Source organism: Choloepus didactylus, chromosome 14, assembly GCF_015220235.1.
Source record: "Choloepus didactylus isolate mChoDid1 chromosome 14, mChoDid1.pri, whole genome shotgun sequence".
NCBI lineage: Eukaryota > Metazoa > Chordata > Mammalia > Pilosa > Megalonychidae > Choloepus > Choloepus didactylus.
Window position 1 is genome coordinate 65743764 of NC_051320.1, and position 14343 is coordinate 65758106.

The 14343-nt window shown below is 33.7% G+C and overlaps 1 protein-coding gene across 1 annotated transcript in view; it reads left to right on the plus strand.

The window, feature by feature from the left end:
- PKHD1L1 (PKHD1 like 1) overlaps window positions 1–14343 on the plus strand; it is a 192017-nt gene that overhangs the window by 142012 nt on the left and 35662 nt on the right. Inside the window, 8 exon segments of the mRNA XM_037802604.1 lie at window positions 1041–1159; window positions 2716–2727; window positions 2729–2846; window positions 5816–5989; window positions 8889–8995; window positions 10186–10315; window positions 11150–11271; window positions 12731–12821. Coding sequence (XP_037658532.1) covers window positions 1041–1159; window positions 2716–2727; window positions 2729–2846; window positions 5816–5989; window positions 8889–8995; window positions 10186–10315; window positions 11150–11271; window positions 12731–12821 — 873 coding nt within the window.

Consider the following 14343-nt stretch of genomic DNA (forward strand, 5'->3'; position numbering starts at 1 on the left):
ACCTGAAATATTATTCAGTTTATAGTATTCATAAATAAACCTGTGGATCAGTTGACTCTACTATTAGTTATTTAATCACAACTGTTCCTGAGCTTTAATTTCCCAGTTGCATTGATATGGCCATGCATATTTCTTCTTCACCCTGGAAAGCAAAGGACTTCAAAGGGTTGAATTTGGTCACAATTAACTGCTTTTATTAAATACTACTGCATATTTATTTAGAAGACACATACAAACATGTACTGCAACTGTTTCACTGTAAAATTTCTAAAACAATGACATCCAATAAATAAAGGGAAAAATGTCTCAAGATTGAATCAGTCAGCAATCCATTGGCCAATGAACTCAGCCAGACAAATTCATTAAGAAAATATAAAATATATTGGCTTTAATGTGTTTATTTTTATTTCAAAAGTAACATTTCAAACAACACGAAGAAATATCAGGATAAAATATAAAGAAAAAATATACATCTTGCCAATTCTACCCTGTTGAGGAAACTAGTGTTACTTAACAGTTTTTACATTCTTTTCCATGCTTTATGTCTGTGCCTATATTCATTTTATAGATATTGATTTGTGGTGGTAGTGTTCCTTTTACAACATGATCAAACTAAATAATTAGCTTTTTTTCTTTTTTCACTTAATATATTGTAGGCATCTTTCCAGATCAACATTTAGAGATAAAACTCATCCTTTTTATGGCATAATAATCTATGGTGTGAATATACTGTACTTTATTCCATCATTCCCCTATTCATGCACATTTGGATTAATTTAAGTTTTCTACTCTTTCCTAATATCAAGGTGGTAAACATCCTCATTAATGTATCCTTGGACATTGACTTTGATTTTCTGTGGACCCAGATTCCTAAAAATGGTGTCAGATGGTCAAACCTCCTTTAACAGCCCTGAACAGATAACCCCATTCATTCCATTCATTCTAAAACGTTCAATCACTTATTAAACTATTTTATTTTATACTAGCACCTAATCCAGTACTGTATGGTGAATAAATAAGAGTGTGCTTTTCTCCTTCAGGGGTGTTTGGTGATCTGGATCTTCATGGAATTCCACATTCAATATATAAAACTAAGCTCTCAGAAACCGCAGAGGCAGGTTCCAAAGTCCTATCTCTCATGGATGCTGTGGATTGGCAGGTAGAGAAAACACATGGTTGAAAGTGGATACACACAGTGGGTCAGCTCAAAAAGGTTTCTCCTTTATTCTCATTGGAATTTATTTTCTCAAGTAATTGGTCAGATGAGAAATGTTAATTTTATAATCAGCACTCAAAAAAGCTGACCCGATAGCAAACATTTAAAAATTGTTCTTTCAAGTTCCTTCATATGAGGAACATTATGTATATATTAGTCATGAAAGAAAACTATGAAAGTTCTTGGGTTAAAATATTCATTATAAATTTTTGCAAAACAGAAAATAGGAATACATTTTAAATATATTTTATTTTTATTTTGGTTACCTCTTTATTGCTGCTTTGTGATGTTACATAAGCATTTGGAAAGAAAACAAATCCAGACACCCAGAGATACTTAAATAATGCCTGTGTTAAATGAGAGATTTTGGTAAATTACAAATGGTAGCAATTCCCATCTCTCCTATACTCATAAACATGTACAGGCCATAGACTCTATGTGTTTTATCAATATGCCATTTAATGGCAAAAGATCAGGAAAATGGTGGATTCTGCTTCCAATTTGTCAGATCTCACCATCTGGTGAGAATGAGCTTTAGAATCATAGGACAAGGAGAGCCTCGGTCTGAGTAAAGCAATACAAATCATCAGAATATACAGGTTTGTTCTCTTCATGCAGTTGAAAATTGATAACTGGAAAGAAGATTTATTGGGAGGTATTATAATCTTTACTTATAAAATATTCTTATTTGTGATAGTTCAAGTGTAGTTGCTTTTTAAAGAGAGAGTAATTAATTAAATGATTTCAATACCCCCTTTTATCCCATGAATATTTTCTGCATGCCTACCAGATGTTGGACACTCTAATGGGTACTGGAGAGTCAATGATGAAGAAACTGGTTAAGCTATAATGGAAATTGAATTGGGGTGAGAGAGGCAGAACCAAATGTACACATCAATATTTAAGTTAACTTCAGGTTGTAATTAGCAAGGTGAAGGAAATAAAATAGGTCATTGTAGTAGAGAGCCACAGTAGGCAGTGGCAGGAGAAGGTCCTTCCTCAAGGGTGTTGTTTGAGCAAATACTTGGATAACAAGATGCTTAATTTTAAAACATTAGATTCTAAGCCTTGGCCTTGGCCTTCAACTTCTTCTGCCGTTCCCACCTTTTAAGAATACCAAGCGGTACCTAACTGTGTAAAGAGAATCTGGAGAGATTTTTTCAAGTCTCAAGAATATTGTCCTGGACAGTTCTTAATACAAATCTAAGTGTATTGCTTCAATATATTTAATTTTTAGAAAGAAATATATATATTATGATCCTATTAAATGATTGAATTACATTTAAGGAAATGCAGAGCTAATTCACAATTTAGAATTCTTAATACTGAACACACAGCATATTATTTTTGAGACATAAATGTACAGTTTATTCTTCATTACAATACCATGATTGCCTATCAGATATAAAACAAATTCTAATTATTTAATAGTTATTATTAAGAAATAGAAAACTTTTTCAAGAATTGCTCTTGAATTTGGTGCTTGAATTTTTTTTAAGGAGGGAGAAGAAGATTGTGATCACAACCACAAGCTATGATTTCCACCAGACAGAAACTAGAAGTATCACAAAATCCTGCATGGTTCGCAAAATTCTTATTCTCAATGATACCCTTTCCTACACTCACCTTGGTAAGTGGTTACTCTTTAACCAAATAGTTAATATAATTAAAATGTCTTGAAATATTCATATTTTTTGTCCTCTCCTCTATAATTACAGTTATTTGATTAAAGATCGCACAAAATATTTTAAAGGAACATTTCACTCAGATTGGCACTGGCATCCAAGAGGTGCTACTATTTATGTACTGGCTACCAGTAGTTGCTTCTGTATGCAATAATTCATTCAGCAAATGTTTACTGAGTTCCTGCTGCAAGTCAAATGGCAGAGAACGAAACTAATATAGTCCATGCTTTGCTGTTTATGCCTTTATCTAAACAAAGCACTGTGAATATTGGATTATTCTTTGATCTCTCGCACTGTCCTGTGATCTCTTCAAGGACATGCCTCAGTCTCATCCAAATATTCAATAAATTTTTATTTATTTCTTTACCCTTGCTTCTTTTTATTTATTTTTACTGAGGTTGTAACTTCAAAGCAAAGACTAACTTTGTAATTGGGATTTTAATCAATCATTTTTAAAAGACTAAGTAGGCTTGGATTATTGTGGTTTTACTTGATGATGATTCTGCTAATAATATATGATTATCTAAAATAAATTGTACAAAAATATATTTTTGTCTGCCATTTGTATTAGAAATTAGAAACCAGTGAGATACATGGTTTTATGTATATATTTGACTCTTCTTTCTGGATTTTACAGTGTCAAGAGATGTGTAGAGTTAAAGGAAACAACAATTTCTTTTAGCAGGGTAATTATGTTCTCCTTAGCTTTCAAGAATGGCTCTTTGAGAGGTCTTCAGTTTAATATGTAGTTTTATAATCTTCTGTCTTGCTTAGCTTGTTTCAGGAAACAGAGCCTAACAAATCTTACATTAGTTGTGACTGAGGTGTGTGTCATATGGAAGCAAATTAGGAAAATGATGGTCCAAAGTCTTTCTGCAAGTGCAGTACCCAGACCACTTGCATCAGTATCACTGGCAAAGGTGGAGGATGGGAACGTGCCCAAATATAGATTCCTGGACACCACCCCAAAGTACTGTTTTACATTCTCTGATGTAAATTTTGGCAACTTGTTTAAAGCAAGCTTCTAGATGATTCTTATGCACACTGAAATTTGAGAACCGTTGATTCATGAGCATTATTGTCCTCATTTGTTTCATTGACACATTCTTCAGCTGTAACTGCCTTTGACAAGCTACTGAGAAACGGTAAAACTGGAATTCTCAAGGAGAGAAGGAAATCAGATGATTTTTCATTTTGAGGTGCAGAGATTTCCCAGCACTCAAACCTTTCCCATTTGACATGCTGCCTTATCCTAATCTCAGAAAGTATGAGAGACAAGAGTATAATGTTAGAAAAGCCACTCAGGTGTTTCTGATGCTCATAAGGACTCCAGCTGTAAGGCAGCTTGATAGACTGGCAGATATTTGACTTGCATGGGGGAAAAAAATGTTTGGAGAGCAAAGAACTAGTTACAGCAGTATTTTGATAGAAGCACATGTACATATATATTTTATATCACATATTTTTCTTTAAATCAAAAGAAAAAGGTTTTATCGAAAAACATTTTATTTGGAAAAAAGGAGAGTTTAAAGTTTGACATTACAGATTTTTTCATTTAAAGCCACAAACATTTCTCTCTGCTTGAAATGCACCTGCTTGTCTTAAAGATTTGAACACGATTTTTAGAAATGTAGAATGTAATTTAGTTTATGTTTTACAAATCATTAATATGTGGATGTACATATTGAGTTTGATAAGATACTGCATATTTATAAAGACTTGTGGTTAGCACAAATGTGCCATAGGGAAAGTGGAACAAAACAAGATTTAGGCATCAGGAAAGGTAAAATTACCTGTGCATTGCTGAATCCCCACGTGACTGTGGGCAAATTCTTTTACTTCTCTACCTCATTTTCTCATCTATTAATATTATAATAAGCTTCTCAACTTACCAGATCAGTGTTTTCAAGTATAATTTGAAGTTATTGCAAACCATTTTCAAGACCTGTGTTCTAGTTTGCTAATGCTGCCAGAATGCAAAACACCAGAGACGGATTGGCTTTCATAAAAGGGGGTTTCTTTGGTTACACAGTTACAGTCTTAAGGCCATAAAGTGTCCAAGGTAAACACATCAGCAATCGGGTACCTTCACTGGAGGATGGCCAATGGTGTCTGGAAAACCTCTGTTATCTGGGAAGGCACGTGGCTGGCGTCTGCTCCAAAGTTCTGGTTTCAAAATGGCTTTCTCCCAGGACGCTCCTCTCTAGGCTGCAGTTCCTCAAAAATGTCACTCTTAGTTGCACTTGGGGTATTTGTCCTCTCTTAGCTTCTCCAGAGCAAGAGTCTGCTTTCAATGGCCGTCTTCAAGCTGTCTCTCATCTGCAGCTCCTGTGCTTTCTTCAAAGTGTCCCTCTTGGCTGTAGCTCCTCTTCAAAATATCACTCACAGCTGCACTGAGTTCCCTCTGCCTGTCAGCTCATTTATATGGCTCCACTGATCAAAGCCCACCCTGAATGAGTGGGGCCACGCCTCCATGGAGATATCTCATCAGTTATCACCTATAGTTGGGTGGGGTGCATCTCCATGGAAACACTCAAAGAATTACAATCTAATTAACACTGATAGGTTTGCCCACACAAGATTACATCAAAGATAATGGCATTTGGGGGGACATAATACATTCAAACTGGCACAACCTGTTAAGCAATAACGTCATAATTACTGATTATAATAACCTTTTTTGTGGAAATACAAGAAATATTTTGGTAATATTTAGTTTATAAATTTAAAAGTATCATAATTTCAGTCTGCCATATATCTACATTTAAACATTCAAATCTAAATCAATTCATGCGCTTGTGTTGATTTTTGGCATATTATAAAGTTCATTGCTCTATTTATGATTTGCAAAGAAACTGACTAATAAAGATGGAGTCTCAGCATTGGTAATAATCTAGCTGTCCTTCTGTTGCAGCTGAAAGCTACCATGTCCCTGACACAGGTCAGAGCTACACATTAGCAGCTGATGTTGGGATACTGAGTAGGAACATCAAAATAGTTGGTGAAGATTATCCAGGTTGGTTCAAGGAATCTTTTGGTGCACGAGTCCTGGTCAGCTCATTCACTGAAAATATGATGACATTTAAAGGTTGGTACAAATTCAATTTATTTTTCTGAATGAAATATAACTTAATCTCTTCTATTTTTAGGAGTCCTTAAATAATTCTCATCTCTTTTAGGATCACATGGGAAAATAAAGTCTTGAGAGGGATTATGTAGTCCAGGCGCCACCCTCCAACCAGATTCCCTAGCAGTGTTGGCTATTTACTTGATCTTCATAGACTAAGAATTATCAGATTAACAGTGACCTTTGATAATAACTAGACCAGTCTCTCACCCAAACAGAAATCATTTTGTAACAAGTACAACAGATTGTTATTTTTGTTTTGTTTTAAGGGAAATTTTAAACATGTACCTCCAAAATAGCTAATCATATCATGTGTCCCAATGTACCCATCACCAGCTTCAAGCATTATCAACTTCAGCCAATCTTGTTTCATCTGTACCTCCACCTTCTCTCTTAAAGTCCCTGAATTGTTTTTGAAGCAAACAAATATAATTTCATGCACAAATATTTCAACATATAACTCTAAAATATTTAAAAAACATATCTACAATACAAGGATCAGACCTAAAAATGTTAATATTTCATTATTATCAAATGGTTGTTCAAATTTCCCATTTTTCCTTCCTTCCTTCCTCCCTCCCTCTCTCCCTTCCTCCCTCCCTTCTTTCTTTTTTCAGTTTTAATTGTTCAAATCAGGATTTAAATAAGATGTAAGTTGCAATTGGTTATGAGTCTTGTCTCCTTGAAATATATAGTTTCCTCTTCCATCATTTCTCTCTTTTTTTGCAATTTACAACAGCCTGGAATTTAAGTACTTCCTTTCTCCCCGTATTTCCTGTGTGTGGGTAGTTTAGAACTAGAGTCTTGATCAGATTCAGGCTCAATTTTTAGGCAATAATTCTATATGGGTTATGGTGTATTTTTCCATTAGTAGGCACATAATGTCTGATTGTTTCTCTTTTTGTGATGTTAGACGCCATTAATGATCATTGCCTGCCTCTAGTAAGTCTCTGGGTTAAAATGGTGACATTCTAATTCTGTCATTCCCTTCTCATTTATAATCTGGAATAGTTTTATAAAGAACTGAAAGACAGTTCATATAGGAAAGGCAGGGAAAATCCTTGATTCTTTCCCCTTATTTTTGCACACTGAAATTTGAAAAACATTGATAACCATTGAACTTATCAAGATAAATTGGTTCCCAAGTACCCTCTAAAGAGACCAGGAGTTTTTATTTGGTTTCTTTTGCTTTGTTATTAGTATCTCTATGAGCTTGTGGATTTTAAAATATTTTATGTGTTCTAATCCATTGTGATTATTAATCATATTGGTGCTGAAAATGCTCCATCATTGGCCTTTGGAATCTTATCATGGTTATGCCTGTGTCCTTTTGACATGGCTTAGTTTTTTCAACCTCTTTGCTTTCTGATATGACAAGCACATATTGTCAGTTTTTTTTCTGATACTGGAAATCAGTCGTTCCATCATGTAACCCTGATACCTTTCAGTGGAAGCTGGTATGGGGATCCCACCATGTGGGTACCAGGGGTAGGGCATCCATTCTTGATTTGAACTCTTTCAGAGGTCCTCACTTAGTCACTATACTGCCTGTTCCACTTTGAAAGAGCTCTAATTGTAGAAAATCTTTGTACCAAGTAAATAACTATCCCACTACAACTTTTACCTATTGGTCATAATCTGCCAATGGAAATTTAACTGACGATGATGGTGATTTTGATGGTGATGATCATAATATAGGATCTCAGGCACTAAACACTTAACATACATTATCTCATGTAATCCTCATACTGCTAGGATATAACCATTATCCCCCTCTTAAAGATGAATGAGAGATGAACAGGGAGGTGAAGTTGCTCTGACCTTGGATACTAATCCATGCCTTTCTCACTTCAAATCCCATGATGGACTTCATTCCCATGACAACCTTTCCTTGCTCCTATGAATTGTTTCGTGATGTGAGTTAAGAAATACATTTATGGCTTTTGTAGGCACAGATGGTCTCTAGTAAGCATTTCTTCTCTATCTCTACTTGATTTTTCTTATGTCCTCCATCATGCATCCACTTGCTCATGATTTTCCAGATGGGCCTTTCCCTTCTTGTACAAAATAGCTCTTCTCCAATCCATTCTATTACATGTCCATTTTTTTTAAACAAGGAATATCCTTTGCTGCTCTTTTCCAGCCATGAATCTTGGTGTCTCAGTTACCTCATCTAGAAAATAGGGATAATAAAAGTTCCTAACTCATGGATGCTTGTGAGAATTAAACCACACATGCCTTTAAGCACTTAGTGACGGCTTGGCACAAAATAATTCTCTCACAAAGTAATCTCTCATGGATTATTATTACTGTTATTACTAATACTATAAAAATTGCCCCTTACCACATTGTTGAAACTTGTATCGAACGACAGCAGGTATTTGGCACTTTAAATTTTGAAAAGAGATGATATAAGATCTTGCCCTTATAAAGCTCTTTGTAGCATCAGAATTGGAGCTGTCATGGCAATTTATATTCATGCCTTATATTCTCATGAGGGCAAAATGATGCCAAGGAGGAGAAGATTGCTTTTTGAGGGGACAGAAATTCTTACATGCCACAAGGTTTGTGGCCTCCCAGAGGGCCACCACACATTAATAGTTAACCCAGCATGTCCATGGTTTTAAATATAATGGGCAGGGAGAAAAAGGGCGATTAGGTGAAAAAATGTCTCTCTAAAGATGTTCTTTAGGTGAGGCAGTGACAAAAAAGTTGAGGAAACACCAAGTTATCTTGGATAAAGGAGGCAAAGAAAAAATAATTAATGAATGTTTCCATGAAAAATGTGAATGACTTTGTGTAGCTTTTCAAAATTATGTATTGTAGGAAAGCATTTTAACAAAATATTTCCTCCCCCTAGGAAATGCAAGAATAAGTAATGTTGAATTTTATCATAGTGGTCACGAAGGCTACAGGGATAGCACAGAACTCGAGATATGCTGTTTACATTTCTTAACCTAGGACAAGGTTTTTTGTATTTGATTTTTAATATTTGCAATATATTCATAATAAAATCTTATTTTAATTTTAGTTTCATTAACTTTACTAAATAACCTTGTATTAGACTTTCTAAACTATAAATTAATGATAAAAACTTTCTTGGATGTAGTTTCCAATTAATTTTTTAGATTCATGAGCACAGTTGATTCTACACATTTGTACATTTATTTAAAGTCAGCGAAAAAGCCATAGAAAAGTAGCACAAAAGGTGAATGTATGGAAGATCCATAATAGTGTTTCACATCTCCACCTTTACTTTCCAGTGGCCCAAAATATTTCCCGAACGGTTCACTATTAAGCAAAATGAATATGCTTAAAACAGAGGTTGCCAAACTGGTGGCCTGTCAGCTAAGTCTTGGTTAACTAGCACAATTTTTTTTTCAATTGAGCCAACATTTAAACATCATATTTCACATCAAAGCCCTGCTTTCCAGTTTATTTTGAAAACACCAGACCTGCCTCCTATTTTGCCAACAAACACTGAGGTAGTAGAGGCCCTCGAGGCAGTACATACTCTCTCCACCTCCCCACCCTCCCCACCACTCCTATTGATCCCATTCATCCCTGAGCATTACTGCTTTTCCCAAATAAAAAGCATTTCTGAATACTGATGCCTCAGTCAAAAGTAGGAAAATAAATATTGAGAGGGCTGGTGTTTTAGGAAAGAAAAACAGAGAGAAAAATATGTCTTAGTGACAATAAAGAAAAATATTGTTCAACTTGCTCACTGACTGATTCCTTATTAACATTAGAATTGTAGCCCCTTGCCTCTAGCATCATCTTTTTTTTTTCAAAAAAAGAAAAAAACAAAAATTTGCTCACCATGTAGTTAAACTATTATGAAAAATAATTTTTAGTTTTTATAAGTAATGATAGAAGCACTTTATAAGTAATGATATAAATATAAATGCAAAGAAAATACTTGAGAGTTTTTTAAATCAGCATTTAAAGTAAGTATATGTTTTTGTTTTATTTTTTCATAAATTCAAGATATATGGAAATTTCCCAGCTATAGACACCTATCAGAAATCATATTCTTTAATGGAAAGTAAATTGAGTATTTATCAAGGATTGTTTCCTGAAAATCATCCTACTTCATTGTTTTTCCTTACATTTATTTTATTTTTAAATGTTCACTGAATCCCAATTTTTAATAGATTCAAGGACATGATTCATCTTATATTCGAGGCTGTGCTTTTCACAATGGCTTTTCCCCAGCAATTGGTGTGTTTGGGACAGATAGATTGGACATAGATGACAACATCATTCACTTTACAGTGGGAGAAGGTAATATAATAATATTTTGGTTCAAATCATGTCTCTCTGAGGCAGTCAGTCTGTAAATTCTAGAACCGTACTAGCCAATTGCTCTTTCTGCGAAGATGGAAATGTTTTATATCCATGCTAAGATAGCAATTATTAAGTCACATGTACTAGTGAGCACTTAGAGCATAGCTGGTGTGACTGAGGAACTGACTTTTAATTTTAATTGTACTCAGTTTAAGTAGCCACATGTAATTATAGCTGCCATATTGGAGTATGCAGCCCTAAAAAATAGAAGATACATTACCAGACCAGGTTCATATGTGAGTTATCTGATCACTAATAGCTTAAATTGCTATTATTTTAAAAAGATTCCTCACAAATCAATCACAAAGATTATTCATGAGCAAAGGTTCTTATTTTATAAGAATTATATGTAATTTTAGATATTATTTTTCTTGAATATCAGTATAAAGCATGATACAAATGTATTTCATGTATATAAAAATCATATGTGCATGTTTGTTAAAATCTGAGGTGGAGCCCATGAACTCACATATTTAAATGAGCACCTCAGGAGATTTTGATTCAGAATTCAGATAGTTTATTTAAGAATAGAGCTTTACTATTAAAGAAGTAGAGTTTTACTATGAAGTAGAGCTCTACTATTAAAGAAGTAGAGTTTTACTATCAAAGAGGTCAGAAGGTTCTCGCTAAAATCTAAGAACATTTGTCAGACTCAAACTAGAAAAATAATTTAATGGAAAAATGAAAGACACAGTATTCATGACAAATTTATATCTGCATTTTGGGGGGATTTTCTTTTCTTTTCTTTTCTTTTTTCTTTTTTTTCCACAGGCATAAGAATATGGGGGGATAACAACCGAGTCCGAGGAAATTTGGTTGTGCTTTCGATTTGGCCAGGAACCTATCAGAACAGAAAAGATTTAAGTTTAACTCTCTGGCATGCAGCAATTGAGGTAGTGCAAATGAATTTATAATTTATAATTTCCTTCTTGCAGATGGCAATTTCTGCAGAAATTGTAAATCTCAAGATTTTATTGTAAAATATTTCTTTCTTAGACAAAGATTGATAAACTAATAAAATGAGCCAACTAAAGGAGTGAAAGAACTTTTATAAAAGACATGAGCTCCAAGAGCCTTTGGGCTTCCCTGTGTGTTAATATTCATTGGTTTAAATAGCTCTCTTATTTCTTTGTTTCCCCAACATTATTCATCACTCTCAAGTTCTGATTTCAGGGTCTCTGCTGCTAATTGTCTCCATGCCTTGAACATATTACTTAACTCTATGGTTTTAGTTTCCCTCCTATTGTGAAAAATTATAATGATAGACTATAGAATCTCTAAAATCCATTCTTCATCTAAAACTTTAATGATTCTATATGCAAGGTTATTTACATTTATCAGACATTACTAATTTTACCTTTGTTTCTCATGAAGTTTCTTCAATTACTGTGTCTTTATTTAGATGTGGAGTGGGGGTACAAGCAAAAATGTGGGAAATGCACAGAAAGGATGAAGGGAAGATAGCTTCCTCTGGGTTTTATTTATTTCTGCCATGGGAAAGAAAAAGAATTAAAAATTGCCCTCTTTGAAATGGGGAATAAGGATTGAAGTTTGTTTTTGTGCAACTATTAATAATTACTTTAAGGTAAAATCTGAAAGCTCAAAACAGTATACCTCTAAAAATGTTCTCCTTCCATGTATTTTTAGATGTTAAAATGTATTCAAATGTCAGTTCCAAATCTTTAAGGTTAACTATAGCTTTTGAAAGAAAAAACAGTTGACTATTTGTATAATTCTCTTTAAAAATAAGGGTGTCTGATATGCTTTTTAAATGATTGAGACTTTGACTTCATCGGCAAGAATTAGCCTTCTGTGCTCTCCACTTTCATTTTCCCCCACTTTGACTTGGCTTGGGCTAGCATACATCTTAATTTAGTTTTTGATTACAGCAGATTTTGTTTAAACTACTGAATGCCTCTGTTTAATCTTATGGTCCATTTTAATTGTTTTGGCTGTTTTTTTCTTAATATATCAATCAAATTGGTAACAGAATATAAGGGAAAAGAGGGATAAAAATGCTGTAACCTTGCTATAATATTGGAATTTGGTCTATGGCTTGTAAATATAAATCACATCCAATGGATTTTATGACTGAAATAAAAAACAATCTATTTAATGCAGTTTTCTAATGAGGTCTAGGGTAGAGTACCTAGTGATGGTTTTACACCGAAAATCTAATGTAATTTGAATACTTCACTTATAAGTTTGAATGAGGTGAATAATGAATTAATTTTTCTGCTTGTAAGTGTAGTCATGATTAAACGTTTCCTATGTATGTTGCACACTTGTTCTCATTGTATAATTGTTTGTGCAATAGCCTGACCCAAAGCATTTTCTTTATCTCTATACTAGATAAATAGAGGGACTAATACAGTCTTACAAAATAATGTAGTTGCTGGATTTGGAAGGGCGGGATACCGCATTGATGGCGAACCTTGCTCAAGTAAGTCTTTTGGCATAGAGTAAATCTAGGAAATAACTTGTCATATTTATTAAGTATCAGGAGTTATTGTTTGTCAGTTCAATATGTGATATCTATTCCTCCAGTCCAATATGTGATATCTATTCCTCCAGGTACTGAAAGAACTCAACAAGCTAAATTAATTCAAGATAACATTGGGTCCAGTGGAAAATGGATAGACTTCTAAGGATGACTTTGTTTTTCAATTTTATAATCCAAAAGTTCTATCTAATAACAATTTCAGTTCTTGATTTGGTTGGTGATTGAACAGTGACTGTCTTATCGTGCTACCACTTTCAAAATATCAGCCTTTTTAAGCATAGAGATATATGTCTATAGAGAAATGCCATTATTCTATACTTCTGCTTTAAAAGCATAAATGCTTACTCTTCATATGTTAAAACCTGCAAGCATAAAAAGCCAAAGGACATGAACAGACAGGTCTCAGATACATTTCTATCAGATTAGTAAAAAATCAAGAAGTAGCTGAACAACTCTTCTCTTGGCAAGGTTTGAGGGAAACAAGAACATTTTCATATAGTTAGTTGAAGGACAAATGGTACAAGCCCTGCATAGGGGAGTCTGGCAATATCTATGAAAATTTCAGATGCACTTGCCTTTGACTCTGCAGTTCCTCTTTTGGTAGTCTAGCTAGCGGTTGCCTGTATACATAATTAGATTTAACGGTTTGTGAACGTTTGTTCACCACAGCATTGTCTGTACTAGCAGAAAGTTAAAAACCACCCTGCATCCAATAATGGCGGATTAGTTGTATAAACTTTGGTAAAAGATCCAAACACTGGAACACTAGGCCCCGCTAAAAAAAGAATGAAGAGTACTATGTTTATTATGGAGAAACCTCCAGTATCACCTATTAATTTTCAACCTTGTAAATCAATTACCAGCTCAAAAAAGTAAAATAAATAACAAACTGCAAGAATTACCTCTAGAGGAACTTTACTAAAGGAAATGGGACTTTCTCTGAAATGCTGACATTCCTTCTAGAGTTGATTTTTCTTTTTATCTCCGTGTAGTTAGTTTCTTCAACAGCTTTATTGAGTTATAATTCACATGCTATAAAATTCGCCTGTCTTTAGTGTACAAGTCAATGAGTAGTTATTTTCTAAGATTATTTGAATTAATATTTTTCTGTCAATTCATAAATCATTGAGCTTAAAATAAGCTAATTTTATTCTTATGCAAAATACATTTTGAAGGAATAAAACAACTTTGCTAATAGATTTAACTGATTCCTTGATATATCACTTATTAAGCATTTTATATATTTTAGTTCCCAACAGCTTAAAGTGGATTTTCTTTAAAATTTTTAAATCTGCAATTTCTCTACAAATTTTTTGAAGTTTTTTTATGATTTTTAAAAATCAAAATGTGATCTGTGAATATGAATATTTACTAATATTTATAGTATGATGTAATGCATTTTCACTGATGATTATATTGATATTTCTAAATAATTGAGTGTTCATAAAGAACTTTTGGATTT